At 34.9% G+C, this 22086-nt stretch overlaps 1 protein-coding gene across 1 annotated transcript; it reads left to right on the forward strand.

The window, feature by feature from the left end:
- Nucleotides 1–1167: 1167 nt before the first annotated feature.
- Nucleotides 1168–21020, forward strand: LOC140056432 (microfibril-associated glycoprotein 4-like). The gene is made up of 7 exons (XM_072101803.1): nucleotides 1168–2047; nucleotides 4980–5180; nucleotides 9674–9804; nucleotides 10218–10292; nucleotides 11929–11938; nucleotides 18410–18586; nucleotides 20493–21020. The coding sequence occupies exons 1-7, from the start codon at nucleotides 1771–1773 to the stop codon at nucleotides 20744–20746; spliced, it is 1125 nt and encodes a 374-aa protein (XP_071957904.1). The 5' UTR covers nucleotides 1168–1770; the 3' UTR covers nucleotides 20747–21020.
- Nucleotides 21021–22086: the final 1066 nt, after the last annotated feature.

Below are 22086 nucleotides of genomic sequence, written 5' to 3' on the forward strand. Positions count from 1 at the left end.
AATACCAAAGGGACCGACTCGCATAAATATGTAGTAGTGATGTGAGTGATGATTACTCCTAGATGATGATTTTGAGGATGATGATAAACATTCAATAATAGCAACAATATTCAGTAATTAAAACAAATAGAGATATACAAAGTACAGGAAATAATTTATTATAATTTAATCGCACATTACCGCAATTATTGTGATGAAAAAAATTGAGTATTCAGTTACAATAATACAGTAGACATATCTGATCCATAAATCTACTTGTTTGAGCGAGAGGGCGCCCTAGAAAATGATAAGATCTTTGGTTAAAAGTACCATTTATGCAGACAGCATACACTTTATATTATAGTTATACTATTGACAGTAGCAGAATCGTTCTGTACGTTGTGGACCCGATTCTGAATCATCTTTTCATTACAACATTCGTGGTTCAGGCAGACCTCATTGAGCACAGCTCTGGGCCTATTATCTAAACCGATACAAATAATTATATGCATTTCGATATATTTTTCTGGGCGGAGAACCCTCTCTGCGAGTCGGGTTTTTGGCGTGTACGTGTGCCCATAATAATTATATCTCAATTTGTTTATGTATACAGTATTAATTCTACGATATGTTAGTTACGATTCTGTATAGATCTATAACTTTTATATACAGTATTATCGGTTAGTTTACAAGTATATTAATGGTGCGTATATACTGTACATAACAAATGGTGATTGCTAATTGTTAATGCTATAGATACAACAGGGACAGCCTTCGCGTAATGTGTAAGGTATTGGATGTAATATCAATACCCTAATCTACTTATATATAAGGTGGCTGCCCCCTTTATTATTATTACATTAATTTTACATTATATATTTAGTTATTTTGTCATTTAATAATACTGTAAATGACATTTTTCATCCATTTCGGTGTTTTGTTTCCTTTAATTGTTTTGTCCTGGCTGGACTCTGTTGACACAAAAAAACATTTTTCACCAAATAAAAGATGGGTTTGTGTCGATAGAGTTCAGGCACGTACAGACAAATATTTTTTTTTTATTATTGTATCAATGCAGCTAGAAATGTTTATGAAAGGGTGAAAAGAGCTATTGGGAGGCCTATAGATAATACCAACAATGCTATTTTTAGTCGCGAGCACACTATGTCGGTTGGTTGGTCGGTCGGTTGGTAAAAACACTAACTTGAGCACGCTACTGCAGCCATATTGTTGGTAACAGATTCTATAATAGCATGGCTTCGTATAGAAGTCATGCTGATGATATCGCATAATTATACACAAGTCAATTGTATGTCAGTTTAGATCATAGGTCGGAGGATGATTTATCTGCTGCTACACACAAACTTACTGGGTGCATTGATGAAATACGTCTATGGATGGTTAGAGAAAAAAAAAACAAAAAAAACAGAGCTCTTCCTGATTTTAAGCAATAGCCATATTCAATCTTTATCTCACCTTAATTTAATCAAAATGTGCTATTCTAGACTGGCTTATGAGTTATTGTTTGTATTTTTATGGCACTGATCATATCTATCTTAGTAGAAAACTCTCTTCTAGACTTACTATCTATACGCAAAAGAATATTTTTGTATTCCAAAGAAACTTGACACGTGTGTTTCCTTGTTTATTTCGTCTCCATGACTACTTGTTGTAGCTAATATCATTTATGTTGCCAGTGTGTTATACAGTAATTTGATATTTGGATACATGACAGTCATAAACACTGGACACTAAACACTAACGGGGAAATCTATCAATTACATTTGAATTATGAGTAGTGGAAAAGAAACAAATGGAAACACAGGCGTTGAGGCAATCACTATTTCAATTCACGGAACGGCAAACGATAATACATCGGGTGAAATAAGATGTGGGGCAACCAAACGTTTTGTCTTTCAAGATGTAAAGCAACAAGATAGGTCAGGGTGCAAATCCTGGATTGAAGAACATATTATGGCCATTATTGTAGGAGCAGTTATGTTAATATTAGTAGTTGTTGCAGTCACTGTCACGTTGTGTCTTCTTTCCATTGACTCAACTTCCACTGGTAAGTACTTCATAAGTACTTCAACATGGTCGCCCACGACCGGTAAGCACCTCCGACGGGGCGCTCCCCTGTGGGGTACGGTGAAAAATGTCTTCTACTTTAATAGTGACCACCACAGGTGAGTATAAAAGGACAAAAACAGGATGAATCCTGTTTGTCCCTTGGAAGCACTATGCCGATCGTGAGCGACTCAGTAGGCATAACAAAATAGTATTTTTTAAAGAAAATTGGCCTGTCTTCAACATTATGATGCTGTACTCGAGCAGTTCAACCGGTTTTCAGCTATTAAAAACAATTATCGTAGGAGGAGATAGGAAAATGCGAAGCGTCCTCGTATTATTGTGTGCGGGTATTTTTCAAGTTGGACATCCATTAGACAGTGTATACCACGATCGGAAAACACCCCTATTTGGGGCAAATCGTTGAACCTAAATTCGTTTTAATCGTCAATAACTAATTATCTAACTCAATTTAATTAGTAAACAGAGTTACATCAGGCGGTTAAAATCAGTACCAAAAGTACGAACCAACTTTATATACCATCGAGTAAAAATTCTAGAAGTAAGGCGCGATTTACCGAATTTTGCCCTTACGTAAATTTATATATAGATAAGGGTACGTGATCTAGTATCTCTTTTCGAGTTCGTTATTATTCTAACTATTAATTTTTGTGACTTATGTAGTTTCTTCAATTCAATGTGCTGGGTATTCATTTGCCCATATAATGTTTCTATATTGAAGATGTGGCAAGATAAGAGCGTTATAATATAGATTTATTAATATATGTGTAAAGGAAAAATATTTTTACTTTGCAGATGATACCAAAGGCCTTAGAAATCTCATTACATATATATTTGATGTGGGGTTTCCAGCTTAAATTTTGTTTATCTCTTAGTTTTAAATATAGATATCTTAGTTTTAAATAGAGATATCTCTATTAATAGAGATATCTCTGTTAACAGAGATATCTCCATTTAAAACTAAGATATCTCTATTAAAAACTAAGATATCTCTAATTAAAACTAAGATATCTTAGTTTTTAATGATAGAGATATCTCTATAAATAGAGATCTCGATTATTAGAGATATCTATATTAAAAACTAAGATATCTTAGTTTTAAATAGAGATATCTTAGTTTTTAATAGAGATACCTTAGTTTTAAATAGAGATATGTCTATTAATTAGTTTTAAAGATATCTTTATTTCTGAATAAATGACAGCTTGGCGCGCCATACTCTACTGTTAGATATATAAACACATAATATACAAATAAACTTTATTACTGACAGTTGCAACGTTTTAATTAATAATCATAAAAAATATAAACGTTGTAGTGATGTATCGTTACAAAATTTACAATTTCAATCTACTATAACAGAGACAGTTTTAATAATGTACTAAATCGCAAATGTTTTGCTTTATTTAGTGGTATGTTATTTATGGTTTATGGTTTTATGGTTTTAAATTTATATAGCGCAAAATACAAATAATAAGTCTCTATGCGCTGTTTAGCACAAGTGTGAAAATGAAAAAATGTTGATGTAAAATAAACTATGAAATAGCCTAAAAACCGAATAAATTGACCAAGACAACAGAAAAAGTCCGAAAACGGAATCTCACATCACCTATCACCACACTGTTTCACTAACTTGTCAAGACATGTGTCATAGTGATGTGAGCATCCTGACTATCCTGCCTAACAAACAATAAAATTAATAAAATGTATATTTATAAGCCTATAAAACATGAAACAATATTTCGTTACTAAAAGTAGAGCAGTTAATGCCATGAGGTGTGCATGAAACTTGGCACAACATTTCTTTGATGTATATAGATTCAGAATATTGGGGGTGCCAAAGTGTCCAATGTCCGGTATGGCGCCCATCTTGATTTCAAAATGGCCACCACAAAAACAAACAAAAAATGTTCATATCTTGGTAACTATACACATTAGAGAATTAACTGGTCTCAAATTGTTCACAAACTATATATTTCTATTTGCTCTAATAAAAAATTTCGTCCAAAAATGACTAGAAATGACATTTCTTTCAGTTTGACCATTGACCTCGTATTTGTATATTATCTCTATAACTACTGGTCATTTTCAATCGATTTTGGTGTCATTTTGTTCAGAATAAATACATTTATATTTGTAGTAATGAAACGTTTTCACATAAAATGACCGGAAATACAATTTATGACCGTTGACGCCAATTATGAACACACTGTATGTGGTTTACATTGGTATAAATGCACCTAATTTGACTACATAAATCATATTGTCTATTTATTCGTTTATGAAAACGACAATGTATTATCCTGCGATACGTACATTTGAAATCACAAGTTTTTTTACGCTGGAATTACTGTGTATTCGAGAACCATGTGTGGAGAGGGCGCGAGAAGCGAGCGTACCATCTAGTATCTTTAATTAGTTCAAGTGCGGCGTGTGAGGTCAGGTGTTTAGCACGAAACCCATATTGGTGGGTGTTTAAAATTAAAATTTGGTTCGATAGTCATTATATATAGACTATTATGCATTGCCTTTTCAAAGATTTTTGAAAATACAGGTAACACTGATATCGGGCGGTAATTTATAATTTCATCAATGTTTCCTTTATAGACAGGGATAATCTTTGCAATTTTTATTTTATCGAGAAAAATACCAGACTCAAAAGAATATTTTTATTATGTGAGTTAGTGTCCCGCGACGCTGGAAACAAAGCTTTTTCCAGCCTCCTGCGTAAATGGTTCGTGCTTGGTACGTTTTGATCATTAGTTTTCTCCTTAAAGAAGAGCTCCCCTCAAACTTTTATTATGTTTAGATAAGTTTAATTAAAGTGATTATACAAAAAAAAAAAAAAAAAATATGGCAATATATTTAATAATATGGAAATAGTGCTTTTTAATATATTACATTTTTTTCTGCAGAGTCAACTACAATGGCGATTGGTACGACCACACACGAGGCATCAGCAGTAAGTGAATTTGACACGTCCAACACGAACGGTCTTGCATTACGATCGACAACCATTACACATACATCAACTACAGAGTCAACGGCGAATGCTAAGACAACACCGATAAGTACAACTATAATCCAAAATTCACCAACGACAGAGTTAACTAATGGTACAGCCATAATATGGCAAATTGTTTTATCATTTACTTCTGAATTAAACTTTAGGGCAATTGGTTGCAACTTAAGTCCAATATAGGCCTATTCGACTTAATATGCAATATATCACAATCATGTCATTAGCACAAATGCATAGATTAAGATATCGGACAAACTGAAAATGTAATCTGGCATCACATGCATATATTCAGTCTATATTAAAAAATATTTAATGATATTTACCAGGATTTAATTAGTATAGATAGAGATAGCCACATGCGATGGTAAAATAGACCTAACTAGAATAGCTAAATTACGTACATTTCCTGTTTTTAATATTCATTGTCGTTGCAATGTAAAACAAGAATATTTCTTACAAAAAACGCTGCTCGCTTATTGTTATTGCTAAGGTCAAGTCTGGGGGTCACTTCAAGTATCCTATTACAAACAAAAACTTCAATGGACTGTTTTGATAATAATTCAATGATTATCTGACAGCGAATTATAGTAATATCATGGGACTCATAAGTACCAGAAATGCTTTGGGATTTGTCGACTCTTTTCCCAGCCGTTTTTTGGATTCAACAGGTGAAATTATAGTGGAGTTTCCATTTTAACAAAAATGTCAAAGTGTAGTACTATAAAGCTGCTTGATTTCATCTAATGAATGAGTCATCTCGTGTGACGTAGCGGGCTAGAGCAGCAGGGTAAAGAATACTTTTACTTCTATCAAGTTTAATCATCACTGTTCCGACGTACGCAAAGCAGAAAACGATGTGTAATAATATGTACGATAAACGGCAATATGCTAACGTCGTCGGCTCTAATTAATTAACCAATAATTAATATAATTAATAATATATAATAATAATAATTATTATTATTATTATAAAGTGCTTTAAGAATACGATTTATTTTATCGGAAGAAACAATTGAGGAAAATATATAATTATTAAGAATTAGAATGTTGTAAGATGTAAATGAAACACTGGTAAACAAATGTTAATAGAAATGCGTGCGTTTGTTTTTGCGTGTAAAATTTTACCTAATAAAATGAACTTGAAATATTAGTAAAACACCACTACTCAAGAGAAGATGCTAAGGCATTGAAGAATTTATTTTTTAGATATGTTTCTGAACAGGCTCAGAATGAATTTCTGACTGTGTTCGTCATGAGAAGGAACATGGAAAACCCCGTCATATGGGTCGTTGATTTGTCCGTAGTCATTGCATTTTGCCGGGGATTCCCCATCATTTAAGTATTTCCGTAGTACCCTATTTATTTATCTTCATTTCCCTACGTCCGTAATATTGGGCCAAATTTCCGTAGTAATTACGGGCGTTCCGAACTTTGAAATAACAGTGTTATTGCTTCTTTCTGCAAATTTCTTTCATATTTTCTTTTCTGGAGTGTTGATAATAGGCCTAGTAATTAGTTTGGGGACTTCCTCTGACGTTCGTATTGAACGCAACACAAATGTTATCCTTAGTCGCATTTTTATCCGAATTATTACTCATTTTGTTTGTATATTATTGACATGATATGATATGTTCATTTATTCTGTGCATGTTAAAATATGTTAAATGCATACGGTATCGCCGCAAAGTACTCAATTATTATTTTTATGTTGAGTCTGATATGTTCGTTTTATTTATGCACATGTGTTCTTAAGACCTAAGCTCCATGATAAAACATTGAATTACTCCTGTAGCCTATTGTATTAAAAACTAATCAAATGAAGACGACGAAGTTTTATTAAATTTATTTTTTTTTTATCACTAATTTTCTTCTTGATTCTGCTTCTATTGATGTGTGAGTTCCTGATATTCCTCTTTACACCTAAGCAATGGAAGGAAAAACGTTTTAATTAAATTTCTTTTTTTTTCTTAGCCTTTCTTTTTTCATAGCCAAACTATTAATACGCCGTCTGTACTAAGAGAGTATTTAAACTGTGTCACTGATAGTTGAATTTGTTTTTCGCCAAGACTCCATGATACAACTAAACTGGAATGGAAACAACAAATCTAATAAATGCAAATTGTAGTGGAATAACGTTAAAAATTATAACACTGTAATGGTAGTAATAGTCATAAAAAATACTATACAACAAAGCATGAGATGCGATAACTAGGCCTAATAGCAAAAACAATAGCACGGTCTAAAGTATGCGTGAATGGCGCGGCGCGCCATAGAAATCTGTTGTGGCCGAAACTGTCTGTGGCCGAAACGGTCATATGCCGTTAGTATTACGGTAGGCCTAGGCGTTTTAGCCTTGCTAGGCCTAGGATTGTTTGGTTGTTTGTTGACATAATTAAAGATGTATTTTCCCTTGAAACACAAAAAATGAAGGTCAAATATTCTAAATTTAAATTGGCCATATTAAAATAAAATTAAAGTTATTCAGTTAAAGTCGAAAATTCGACCCAAAAACCTAACCTAATTAACAGGTAAATTAATTTGATTGCATTTCGTCTGGAAAATTTTCGCGAGCGAAAGTAACCAAAGATTTCAAACCACGAGTATGCATTATGCATGATGCTAATTAGGATTTTTTACAACTCACAACAGTTGACAAGGTGTTTAATAATTTAAATGTTAAAGTAGTAATAATAACTGATCTAACCCCGGCAAATACTAGTAATCTGACGTGAACCAAAAACAAAAACGAATAGCACATATTAATTGTTACTATTTTCAATGACAGCTCAATCATCCCAGAGAATGTCGTGCAACAGACAAATATAATATCTCTATACGAGCACGTTAAAAATGACAATATGCACACATTAAGTGCCCAAAAGTGCTGACAAATTTCTTTTCCATCCCTTTTTAAAATGCAAATACTCTTTAGAATGGAAGATGACCTCAAAATGTGTAACTTATTACGAAAGCCAATGAGTTGTAAATATGAATTCATGTGCATATTAGACGTACAAAATGGTATGACGTCACCATTTGGCCACATGAATTTTTAAAATAGAGTTTTTTCACCTTTTGTCATAGATAATCACCTTCAAGAGTGCATTTCGCTTATCTGTGCTCAATTTTCGCTCAAATTTTATTATATGCTTGCTAAAACAATTATCTTATTCTCTTTTTATCAGTAAAATTATGAAAATGGTGTCTTATAATTCGTCAAAGTAACAAATATTAAATTCTACTTATTTTTTAGTTTTTTGTTTTACGTGACAATGTTTGACTTCTTGTAAAAATCCACTTTTAATGGTATTTTTCTTCTTGTTATTTTCTATGCAACAATAGAAATAATTGTTTATAAAATTATTTATAAAATTAAATGAAATAAACGAATGAAATTGCTTTTTAAGATAGTGTTACAGTACATTTACCTTGATTAGCTAATCAAATCAAACCAATTTAATGCTTTACTAAATGTATAGACTCAGTATTTGATATTACATGTTATAGGCATCAATAGGGATTACCACCAAGAGATTTAATGGTGCTTCTTGGTCACCTAGAACTTCTCAAATTATTGATTCTTACATTATTATTAAACTTCAAGGCCAGGTGCGGCCAAAACATTTCTATTGATCATACATTCCAATAATTATCGATCAATAGTTTCCCCTATGTTTCATTATTTTTGGCATTTTATTTGTGTTACACGAACTTGTTGAAAATAAGCACTTTCTTATCAGTGTGGGGATAGTACAAATTTTGTAAATAGAGAGGCATTTTTTAAAAAAAGCTATGAAAAATAAACAGTTTAGTAAAAAATATTATCAGATGACTAAATATAGGTAATATAACTTGAATTTTACTTTTTTTTTATTCAATTTCAGAATTTTATTTGTATGCTATAGCAAAAATTATCCACCGTATATCCACCATCTTTTTTCACCTTTTAGGGAGTCACCAGACATGTTATTACATTAGGTTAAACTACCTAACAACTGAAAAAAAGTTTTTATGGCAGAGTTTTGGCAAATATTTGATTTATGTACAAATTACCAGATATTATATTTAAAATTCATGCCTGTATCTAAGCTTTAAGGTTTGTCTACACTATCAAACTGTATGTGTCAAAAAATGTGATGTGCCCATATATGGACATGATGATGTCATATCATTACCATATTTAAGCATAGCACTACCATATAAGGGCACATCAAACTTTTTTGACACATAAAGTTTGATAGTGTCAATTCTTTTATAGAGACACACTCTTTTCTATCAGAGTTAAAATACAATCTTGCGGTTTAGTTGTTTCATGTGTGAATAAAACAAAAGATAGAGGCCTATATTCTTTGCTAACACCTATCAGAGTAATAAGAGGAGGAGTTCCATTGGATGGTTGTAACTCAGATATGATGATTCAGATCAGCCACATTAAAAACTAAAAATTGAATAGAAAAATGACCTTAATATAATGACAAATTAGGCCAAAACTATGAATAATTTTGTATATCCTAACACTTGATTTTGCCTAAAAAATATCAGTGAGTTTTTCCCACCATAACACACGTCAAACTTTATACATTTTAGAGTGGTTGATGGGGGACTGTGGCAACATTTCACAATTTTATCCTGTGAGTGGTGAATATGTGATACAACCAAGTGAGGGAGGACCACAAATTAATGTGTACTGTGATATTAGGGAAGATGGAAATTGGACGGTAAGACAACAGTTATTATCAAGAGTAAACCCATCTTTATTAATTATTCTATAACACACAAACAAAAACAAAATGTATCCATCATCATTACTATAAGGACTACCAGGGATCAGCATGGACAGAAAACATTTATTATAGAGAACAATGTTAATAATTTGGGAGATAAGCCTTTACCAGCAACAGTGCGACGTTACAGAAAATTAAGTTGAAAGGCCAATGATTTATACTAATGTTCCAAATCATGCATACTAAGAACCAAGAAGCAACTTAAGTGTAGTCAAATGATACACTATTGACTTAGTGTACTTTAATCGTAATAATACTGACCAGGTTCTCATTTCATTCAGTTCTATTTATGCTTGTTCAGTAAAGTAGGCTAGAGTATATATATAACTAAATCTTTTTATGATCAGGTGATACAGAGAAGACAAGATGGATCAGTTGATTTCTACCGTAATTGGACAGAATACAAAGAGGGTTTTGGAAATGTGAACATGTGACCTTCGGATCGTGTCCGTTGGTGTTTGAATAGCTTGTGGGAGAGCAATTAATGATCACTGACACATAATAGAATAGACCTGATTCAGTTTCCAGTTTAATCGCAATTGTTTAATAACAGAAACAGAAGCTAAAACCCAACACAACACTGCAGCCGTCATTAACAGTAAACAGGAACAAGACCTGTGTAACAAAATCATAAAACATATCTCAACACTAAACAAAATATAAATCATCTCATTGTTCAATAAATGAAGACCACTAACTATACAGCAACAGATAAGCATTTAAGTTTAAAAAACATCAATTATAGTATTATTAATTGAAACACAACATTATACTGTAAAATGGAATATATAATAAAGCTAGGCTATGCAATCTAGTATCTAAAATCGTCACGATATGCATCGCACATCGTCTCATGGGCGCAGACATATTTGTTTACATTATGTGCTGCCCTCAACCAGATCTCTGATTAAAAGCCATAAACATCGCACATGTTCGAATAATCAACGACCCACTAAACACAAGGTCATAGAACTTTATCAGACTTAAATTAAGATAACTATCAATTAACACGGTAAAACATAATATTCCATACTAGGCTAACATATGATAAACAAAGTAAATAAAGGTTTTAGCCTTAATTCAGATTCCTTAAGGGATATTTTGATCAATCTTCTAACATCGCTAAGCTAAGAATTACGATTGTATGTACCGCACACAACACTCAACAGGTTACACCCAGTGCAACCGTCGCCATACCAGTGGAGTGCTAATGCATATAGAGACAAAAGTAAATTTAACAAACTTAAACCGGGTTAAACTGTATTTAACCTAAACATATTATAAATTAAACAATATTTAAAACTTACAGATTACATCAAGATCAAACGATGTGCTCTCAACAAAAAGAAATAATTAAATTGTTTAACAGGCTAGGCAAATACACGTCTAGTCGATGCAAGCGTCCGAAGGAGAGAGGATGTATCAGGTATCATCCCAAGCTTACCATTCTCCGACGAATACGCGTAATGGGTGCGGATTATTCCGCTTAACACCTTATCTACCCATACATTAAAAATGCCATATTAGACCGTGATAATAAATATTTATGTAACACTATTTATTTATTTTTATTAACCAGTGTCATAAAACTGGACTAACATGTAAATTGTCCCGTCCTATTTATTCTATGCGGAGGAGTACAATTTACACCCTCACATCCACCACAGCTTAAATCGTTGTTAGTCCCTAACAACATTACATATGATATACCATAGTTACATAATTAGATACAATTAAAATTATAAAATGAAAGATATAAAATTTAAAAAAAATTAAGCCGTGTAACCTATCTACAGTAAATACTTTAAAAAATGTCTGCATATACAGGTATGTACCTTCACACCCACCCCAGGTTAAGAGTGATGTTGTCCCAACGACATAATCAGATAAAAATTACAGTATAAGCATATTCTTATTTACGAGAAAAAACAGCATTAGTTTCCCATTCTCCAAACCGTTTAGGTGGGAGTCTAACTCTTTTGGCAAAGTAATCACTGCCGTGCCCATCCTTATCCGTAATGTTAGTAGTGGGGGAGTGAGTACAAAATTCAGCAGGAGGAGGAATCAAGTCTGGATCATCCGTTCTGTAAACTTCTGGATCATCATCATCAGTTGAAGGAGACTCTTGTGCACTGTTGCAACTACTACCACCACTATCAATATTTTCAAAGGTACATGGCGTCAATAGGTTACGGTGAACAGTTCGCTCTCTGCCATCATTATTTCGGCGCACAGTGAATGTGGGCTGACCTTGGATGTGATGAATAATGGTATATGGTGTTTCCTCCCATCTATCTCTCAGTTTATTACGGCCACGCAATGATTTGTTAGCGACTAAAACAGAGTCTCCAACGTTCAAATCAACTCCACGGGACCTTTTGTTGTACGCATTTTTCTGCTTCTTTCTTGCAGCATTTGCATGCGTCGCTGCTAAGTCGTAAGCTTCTTGAAGTTGGTTTCTGAGTCGATGGACGAAATCCGCTTCATTTGTGTCAGTGAGCTCCTCTCCATCTGTCTCTAGTTCAAATACTAAGTCTGAAGGCACTCTCGGTTTCCGCATAAACATTAAAAAGAATGGAGTGAACCCAGTTGATGAATGCGTGGTGCAATTGTAGGCGTGTGTCATGGTCTCTACATAGTCACGCCACCGAGGTTTCTTGTGAGGCTGAAGCGTTCCCAACATATTGAGTAATGTAGAGTTGAATCGCTCCGTCATGCCATTCCCCTGTGGGTGATAAGGTGTGGTTCGGCTTTTTTTTATTTTAAGGAGTTTGCACAGTTCCTGTATAACCTCAGCCTCAAAACACTTCCCTTGGTCGCTGTGTATCCTTTCCGGTGTCCCATAGTGTATGATAAATTTGCTCCACAAGGTCTGGGCCACCGTCACAGCTGTCTGGTTCCTTGTTGGGTAAGCTTGCGCGTATCGAGTAAAATGATCCGTGATTACAAGAACATTTTCTATTCCACCCGACGAAGCTTCCAGACTCAGGAAATCCAGACAAACTAACTCCAATGGTCGAGATGATTTAATTCCAGATAATGGTGCTATGGCTTGTGGGTCCTGAGTTTTACGTAAAGTACATCTTTTACATCTGTCAATATAGGTTCGTACTTCTTTTCGCAAGTTTGGCCAAAAACATCGTTCTTCTAGAAGGGAGAGAGTGCGGTCATACCCGAGATGACCCATCTGGTCGTGGACGCTCTTCAATACTCTGTTGCGGTAAAGTTTTGGCAAAAGTACCCTTCGTTGGCCATCTACCTGTTGGAAAACTAAGACTCCCGCCTGAACTGCAAAATGATCCCATTTTCTTAACAATTTCTGCACCATTCTGCTTTCTTTGTTAGCCTGTCGTCTACTTGGTTTTCCACCACAGCTGAACAATTCCAATACCCTTCCTATGGATTTATCATTCCGTTGCGCACGGATAATTTCTTCGGTATCTAATTCTGGTAGGATTTGTGAGTAGTGAGATATAACAGGGTTGGCGTGATGGGCACCCATAATGCCAGTAGCGCTGTCTAGAGCCTTTTGAACTTCGAACCTTGTAATACGAGATAGACCATCTGCATTATCGTTTGACTTTCCCGGTCGGTACTCGATCTCAAGATCACACCTTGCCATATCGTTAACCCAGCGCTGACCATGTGCATCTAGCTTAGCTGATTTAAGGACATACGTGAGTGGGTTATTATCGGTGCGAGCCAATACCTTATGTCCGTAGACGTAATCTTTAAATTTCACAGTCGCAGCCCAATGTAGCGCTCTAAACTCCAGTTTGTGTGCCGGATAATGCTTTTCACCAGCGGTGAGGCTTCTACTTGCATAAGCGATTACCTTCTCTTGCCCATCCTGGATTTGAGCCAGGATGGCTCCAAAGCCATCTAGGGAGGCGTCGGTCTGCAAAACAAATGGTAGTGTAAAATCTGGGTAAGATAGAATAGGAGTAGCTAACATCTTCTGCTTCAAGGTATTGTATGATACTGAACACTCGTCAGTCCATTTGAACTCTGGCAGCTTGGTTGTACCCTTAGGCTTGTGTTTACCTCCGACCATCTCAAACAAAGGTTTCGCTATCTTGGCATAGTTTTGAATGAATCTCCGGTAGTATCCTGTGAATCCCAAAAAACTTCTAACATCTTTCTTGGACTTAGGGACCGGCCATTCTCTTACTGCTTCAGTTTTCTCTGGGTCGGTCGAGATGCCGTGTTCGGAGACCCTGTGTCCCAGATATTTGACCTCTCGCTGAAGTAGGTGACACTTATTTGGTTGTAATTTAAGTCCATGTTCTCGCAATCGAGAAAATACTTTTTCTAAACGCATAAGGTGTTCTTCTATAGTTGAGCTAAATATGATAATATCGTCCAGGTAAATGAGTACCTCTGTTAAGTTCATATCTCCGAATACTACAGTCATTAGGCGTTGAAAGGTAGCAGGGGCATTAGTTAATCCGAAAGGCATCCTCGTATACTCGAATAAACCCAGTGGAGTTGTGAATGCCGTCTTAGGTTGGTCAGCTTCGGCCATCTGCACTTGCAGATAGCCAGACATTAAGTCCAAACTTGAAAAATAACGAGCTTTCCCCAATGCATCTAAAGATTCGTCGATCCTCGGAAGCGGATACGCATCACGAACCGTCCTTGAGTTGAGTTTTCGGTAGTCGACGCAAAGTCTGATCTGGCCAGTCTTCTTTCTAACAATGACGATAGGAGAGGCAAATGGGCTCTTGCTTCCCTTTATAACACCAGCACTTTCTAGGCCTTGGATATGTTCTCTTACTTCCTTGAAGTCTGAGGGTGGTATGCGGCGATATGGCATTCTGAATGGGGTTGAATCGATGAGGGGTATATCATGCTGAAGAGTTGTGGTGTGGCCAAAATCATCTGAACCCATGGAGAAGACATCAGAGTTTTGACAGAGGATATTGTGGAGGGCCTTAATTTCTGTTTCTGACAAGTCTCCAGTTGGAACATGTACATCAGGTATTTGCCTCAATTCCTGTTTGTTTACCAACACCGAGTTTTCACTGGAAAGAACGAGTCGAGTTGTATGTGCTAAGTCTTCGGCTGGTGTTGCATACAACAAGTTAGCTATTAGATTACCTTTATTAAGCATCACTGTTGTTGATGAAAGGTTACACATCCGCACAGTTACTTTACCCTCCTTGACTTCTGTCAGTAAACTGCCTACCCTCAACTTTTCCTGCGGGTCACCATCCTCAACAAGTCCACAAAATGTGCGGCCGTCTGTGTGGGTTGGTGCATATCCAACGACATCTCGCTGGGCCCCAGGCTTAAAAGTGATTGGGCGTCCCCTATAATGAATCGCTCCTATTTCACCAGTTGCATCAGCAAGGTCCATCCCATCACCATTTAGAGACTGGTATGCTGCAAACCATGTAGTAGATTTCTCCCGAACGATTTCCATAAATGACCGTCCATACTGACCATGTAGTTTGTCACGTGTTGGTCGTATCACATTCGTTCCAATGAGACAGGGCATCTTTACTCTAGATGTCGTTGATGGTACAACCAGTACCGGAACCGCCTCCAACTTTACTCCCATTACTTCCAAGTTGATGAGCAGAACACCATGGTGGGGTACTAACTGACCCCCAGCCCCTTCAATGTTCACAGCAACTGGCTGTAGCTTCTGGATCTTTAAAGTTGGATGATTATTGACGAAATCTGCAGTGATGGTTGTAACTTGCGAACCTGTATCTAAAAGAGCATTACAAACTTGACCAGATATGGATACAATAGCTTCATTCACTGGACCGATTAATCCCTTTATCGATTTGTTTGGGCACTTGTGAAAATTCATACCAACAGATAGCCCGTCGTCTGCAGGTCCTACCCGTTTAAAGAAGGCTTATGGCTGGCAGCAGCTGTTTCAGGTCGGCTTGTTTGTTGGTTTACTGGAAGCTGTTGACTAGTGGGATACCATGGTCTGCCAAATTGTTGAAGAGGGCCTTGTGGTTGGAATGGAATCTGGTGTTCAAAGTACATTTGTTGTGGCGGCTGCTGTGGTATTTGTACAGGGTGATTTTGTGGCTGAAAAGGTGTCTGATTTTCAAAGTAAGCCTGTTGTTGCTGCTGTGACACTGATGCGGGGTGATTGTTAGTCTGAAAACAGTTTCTGGCAAAATGACCAATTTTGCCGCATTTGAAGCAGGCATTCCTTCTGGGTTGTGCCCGAGGTCTGCCATAATCTTCTGCCTTGTTCTCGATCCCATGGATACGTACCTCTAAAGCCTTCAATCTCTCTAATATCTCGAGGCTGATATCCGTGGTTGGTGTCGTTGATTTTGCTTCGGCCTTTGTACCACGGTCTTTGGGTCTTGTTACCGTCTGTGAATACAGCTTTGCTTGGTGGGACCCGCCAAACCGATCACGGTCTTGTGCCAACTCATAGGAGATGATACGTAATTCTTCCCTTAAAGCTCCGAATTTCATCTGCCTTGGGCGCATCGGAGCCAGCCGATTCTTTACCTCTACATCTCGCAGGCCATACATGAACTGGGTGCATAAAACCCCATCTCGATCCATCAGTTCAGAATGTTGTGACTCGAGTAATTGGCCACATACTCTGCGTAACAGTGCTTCGAGCGCAATTGCATAGTCCCGTGGCGTTTCCGTGGACTGCTGAAAACGGGCATAAAAAGCTGCCATAGGTGACACAGTAACGTTTAAGTCCCCATACTCTCTGACCAATTCTTTCAGAGCAGCATCAGGTGTCGTTAGGTCTGGACCCCTACTCTCCAAGTTCAATACAAGGTCACGGGCCCGACCCCCAGTGTGTCTTACAATCTCATGGAATTGGGGAAGCGGTGCAGAATAACCTTTAGATCTTAACAAATACTTAATATCTCTAACCCAGTCTTCCACCTTTAATCCATCCTTGTCCCTCCCAGTAAATGTGGGAACACTCTTGATCTGATGGGATGAGATCACTCTTGGTACAGTATCCATTGTAGGTGGTGGATCAAATCCAGCCAACAGCAGTGGCGATGTCCCTGGTTGAACTACGCTGACGTCCGATGCCATCTCTGGGCTGTTTACTGCACCACTCCTTGGTGTACTGGATCTGGGAAGTCTTGGTCGTGGTCGCCTCGGTTGTCCTTGGATACTAAGTTCCGGCATTATAGGTGTGTTTGTAGAAATCGGATCTGGTATTGATGCATCCAGCGATGAATCCGCTGCAGCATTGTGTTGGTTATTAGCCATACTGTTACCTTTTTTTTTTTTTTTTTTTTTTTTTTTTTGAACAAATTGGATTTATAAAACAGGTTTCGGCACCAAAATTATGTGACCTTCGGATCGTGTCCGTTGGTGTTTGAATAGCTTGTGGGAGAGCAATTAATGATCACTGACACATAATAGAATAGACCTGATTCAGTTTCCAGTTTAATCGCAATTGTTTAATAACAGAAACAGAAGCTAAAACCCAACACAACACTGCAGCCGTCATTAACAGTAAACAGGAACAAGACCTGTGTAACAAAATCATAAAACATATCTCAACACTAAACAAAATATAAATCATCTCATTGTTCAATAAATGAAGACCACTAACTATACAGCAACAGATAAGCATTTAAGTTTAAAAAACATCAATTATAGTATTATTAATTGAAACACAACATTATACTGTAAAATGGAATATATAATAAAGCTAGGCTATGCAATCTAGTATCTAAAATCGTCACGATATGCATCGCACATCGTCTCATGGGCGCAGACATATTTGTTTACATTATGTGCTGCCCTCAACCAGATCTCTGATTAAAAGCCATAAACATCGCACATGTTCGAATAATCAACGACCCACTAAACACAAGGTCATAGAACTTTATCAGACTTAAATTAAGATAACTATCAATTAACACGGTAAAACATAATATTCCATACTAGGCTAACATATGATAAACAAAGTAAATAAAGGTTTTAGCCTTAATTCAGATTCCTTAAGGGATATTTTGATCAATCTTCTAACATCGCTAAGCTAAGAATTACGATTGTATGTACCGCACACAACACTCAACAGGTTACACCCAGTGCAACCGTCGCCATACCAGTGGAGTGCTAATGCATATAGAGACAAAAGTAAATTTAACAAACTTAAACCGGGTTAAACTGTATTTAACCTAAACATATTATAAATTAAACAATATTTAAAACTTACAGATTACATCAAGATCAAACGATGTGCTCTCAACAAAAAGAAATAATTAAATTGTTTAACAGGCTAGGCAAATACACGTCTAGTCGATGCAAGCGTCCGAAGGAGAGAGGATGTATCAGGTATCATCCCAAGCTTACCATTCTCCGACGAATACGCGTAATGGGTGCGGATTATTCCGCTTAACACCTTATCTACCCATACATTAAAAATGCCATATTAGACCGTGATAATAAATATTTATGTAACACTATTTATTTATTTTTATTAACCAGTGTCATAAAACTGGACTAACATGTAAATTGTCCCGTCCTATTTATTCTATGCGGAGGAGTACAATTTACACCCTCACAAACACAGAGTTCTGGTTTGGTAATGAACAAATCAACCGTTTAACAGCTGATAGAAATTTTGAGCTAATGGTAGAAATGACAGATCACTTGAATGTAACAAAGTTTGCAAAATATTCCCAATTCCATGTTGGTACTGAGGACTCTAACTATGTTTTGACAATCAGTGGATACACAGGAACTGCAGGTTAGTACATTCAATCAATTTTATCTGAAGAAAGTAAACAAAGAATTAACATTGATACTTTTAGCACTCCTACACTCTTTGTAACTTGCAGTAAAAATAGTCTATGAACTACTCACATACTGTATGTTTTTATTTTATTTATCACATTTGAAGTGTATAATAAAATTAATGTTTAGAATTACAACTGCTTAAATAAATGATAAGGACATTGACTGGGACAGAACCTAAAACATGTACTGTACCCAAGGTTCCTAAATTTTAGGGTAATAATTTGTAGCATGAAATAGCAGATAGATAAATGAGGAACCCATGTTAAAATGTAATAGTATTATTATTCAAGTTGACAATTTTCTAGTGTTTTCTAATCAATATAACTCTCCAGTGGGAACACGTTTGTTTAATGAATTTGTTTACATATCAATCTATTTGCAAATATTGTAGAAAACATCAAGTAAAAAGATAGAAATCAAATTTCACCAAGGTATTTGGAACTTATTTAGGTTAGAAATAAAAGAAACTGATTTCAAATGAATACTGTAAATGGAAATATTTTCGCATACAGAATGATTCGCTTAACTACTTTCTTGACGTTTTCGCGTATTGATATTTTCACAGATTTCATTTTAGTCTAGGCCTAAAGTACCTTAAATTATTTAATTTTGTATCGCAAATGTCAAGTATAAAAGTGTCGACACGAGCTATCATATTAACATCCTATATTATAGCTGAGGCCCATACAGTGGGCCTTAAGGTCTAGCCTACATTCCGTATTCACAGTACTACAGAAGTAAATTAAAAACAAATGTTTTCTATATTTGTTTAATCCTTTTTATATTCACAAAACTTCCAATAAACTAACTGCAAAAGTATCTTGAAAATTTTCTTTTTTTCAAACCAATAATTAGTTTTTACTAATTATTGGTTTGAAAAAAAGAATATTTTCAAGATACTTATACCTACAAACCAGATGAAGATTTTCAATCATAACTGCAAAAGTGTCGATCACTGCTGCAGTACTGAGACAGTACCGTAAGAATCTGTAGCTTTTTCGGTTTGCATGTTGTTTACATTCATCCCAAAATTTGCGAAAATTAAACCATTGCAAAAATAACGGCATATAAAATGTACAGTGTATTATGCAACATACTAAAGCTGAAAAAAGTTGGACCAACGTTAAGAAAAGCTCCTAAAAACAGCTGCAAAATAGAACAAAACAGTTATAATAATGATATTATAATCTAATCTATTATTATAATCTAAATTGTCTATAATGTAAATTGTTGGATGGCCTTCCCACTTCAAAATTTTTTCTTATAGGCCTGAAACAAATCTAACAACATTAAAATGTTCAAATGCACTCATGGTACAACTTATCTATTCTGTAATGGAACAACTCTCAAGGTCAAATGACATTTGATCATTTTACTTCAGCAACTACATTTGTTTTAATGTAGGCATTTATGAGGAAGTCGAGGCAACAGTATGTGTATAATTAATATCCAAACAAGCTTGCTAAATAATTGCACAAACAGGTTAAAGAGTGAGTAAAATATAATTACTGCCAGTAACTACAGAATTATAGAATTTTCTACCCAAAACAATTTTTTTGGTAAAATCAGACAAAACACAGTGAAATTAAAAACAAATTAAATGTAATTAAATAATAAAAAATACTATTTATAGACCTAAATTGTGTTTATGATTTAATGTATGGCAATTTGACAAAAAAAATTAAATATGTTAATAAATTACAAATTATAGGGTATTTTATTATTTCTATTTTTCCTTTTATATCAAATATCTTTTATTTTATTTTTAATACAAAGAAAAACAAATATTTAAAATGAATTTTAATTTAAAGATATATGAAGTAAACTAAAAATGATTCAACATTTTGTTTGTGTAGGTGATTCTTTGGCAGCAGATCACAATGGTCAACAATTTACAACGTATGATACAGACAATGATAAGGATAGTGGTAGTAACTGTGCTGTGGCATTCAAAGGTGCTTGGTGGTACAATGACTGTCATCAGTCAAACCTGAATGGCCTTTACCTTACACCAGGTACAGCTGATTGGTCAGGCATCAACTGGTATCATTTCCATAATGATTACAACAGTCTCAAGAAGACAGTGATGATGGTTAAAAGAGTACCATAAGATAGTTGTCATGATTCAAACATGAATGGCTTTACCTACACCAGATACAGTTGATTACAATGGCATCAACTTGTATACTTTTGATAGAAGCCTTAAGACAACAGTGATGATGGTTAAGAGAGCAGCACAAAATAATCAGAATCTGTAATTATTGAATAATTTGACTTATGAATAATATATAGGAATAACGAAGATTCCTCTTTTGTTTCTTTTAGCAATTATCCATTTGGAATTATCATTAAATAATTGTATTGTTAAATAACAGCTCGTTATCTAATCCAAATGTTACAGAAATAATATTGATATTGATTGATATTGTCATATCACTTGTGATTTGTTTAAACATTATTAGTATTTTAATTTATATAATAATATAAATATTATGTAAACTTTCATTAGGCATACAAAGATTAATAACAGTTATTTTTTTAAATTTTATTATTATTTGAATTTATGCTATAACTACATATATAATAGTAACATTAATATTAATTGTTTTTAATTACAAAATAACATTAAATTGATATTCAATCAGTGTATCCTTTCATTACTGATAAATTAGTAGTTTGTAAATCTAACTTTAGGAGTATGATTTTTAGTCTATATTGAATCTTGTTTTAAAGTTATTAAAAATGAAATAAAAACATATAATGAATGTGTATGTATTTTTTAATGTAAAGATGGCTTTTTTAAAGATATTAACAATCAAACAAAAAAACTCCAACATTGGATCTTCATAATAATTGTTTTGGAAATTCACTAAAATTTACTTATTTATGCAAATACGAGGGGGTTTATTCAGATATGAATACAAACAATATACATACAAATATATTATTCACCAACTGTTCTAATACCACACACGTGAGACCAAAGACGATCAATTATTAATTACATTCTAAGTGCATGTATAGAGGTAATTGGCAAGTTACTCGATGTTGGATGGATATGAAATAAAAAATAAAAATGGCCTTCTATCAAATAAAGCGCGTCTTATTCTTCAATACATATCAACAATATAGATGGATATAACGTTTTAGTATCATTTTGATTTTCGATTTCGATTCTTACTGTTTCAGTATATTTTATTTTATTCGTCATTATAATCAATGCATTAAAGAGAAAAACGAAATGCATCACCAAAGCGGTTACTAGGGAGAGAATGTGAATTTATTAATTATCGCAAGAAGCTTTCTCAAATAATGTCGTCGTTATCACAGTTGTTCAGCTGTGACGTTTGACTACACGGCCCATCTGAATTGAAAGAAAGACAAACACCAGGTGCTGGAAAAAATTTCTATTGGCCATACATTCCAATAGTTATCAATCTATAGTTTCCC

The sequence above is a fragment of the Antedon mediterranea genome, chromosome 1 (assembly GCF_964355755.1).
Source record: "Antedon mediterranea chromosome 1, ecAntMedi1.1, whole genome shotgun sequence".
Lineage (NCBI taxonomy): Eukaryota > Metazoa > Echinodermata > Crinoidea > Comatulida > Antedonidae > Antedon > Antedon mediterranea.

What these genes read in the sequence shown, in the direction of transcription:
- LOC140056432 (XM_072101803.1), top strand. Translation starts at nt 1,771, where the DNA reads ATGAGTAGTGGAAAAGAAACAAATGGAAACACAGGCGTTGAGGCAATC. An exon ending in GGGAAGATGGAAATTGGACG is followed by an intron (nt 9,805 to 10,217) that starts GTAAGACAACAG and finishes TTTTATGATCAG; the next exon opens with GTGATACAGAGAAGACAAGA. An exon ending in TGGATACACAGGAACTGCAG is followed by an intron (nt 18,587 to 20,492) that starts GTTAGTACATTC and finishes TTGTTTGTGTAG; the next exon opens with GTGATTCTTTGGCAGCAGAT.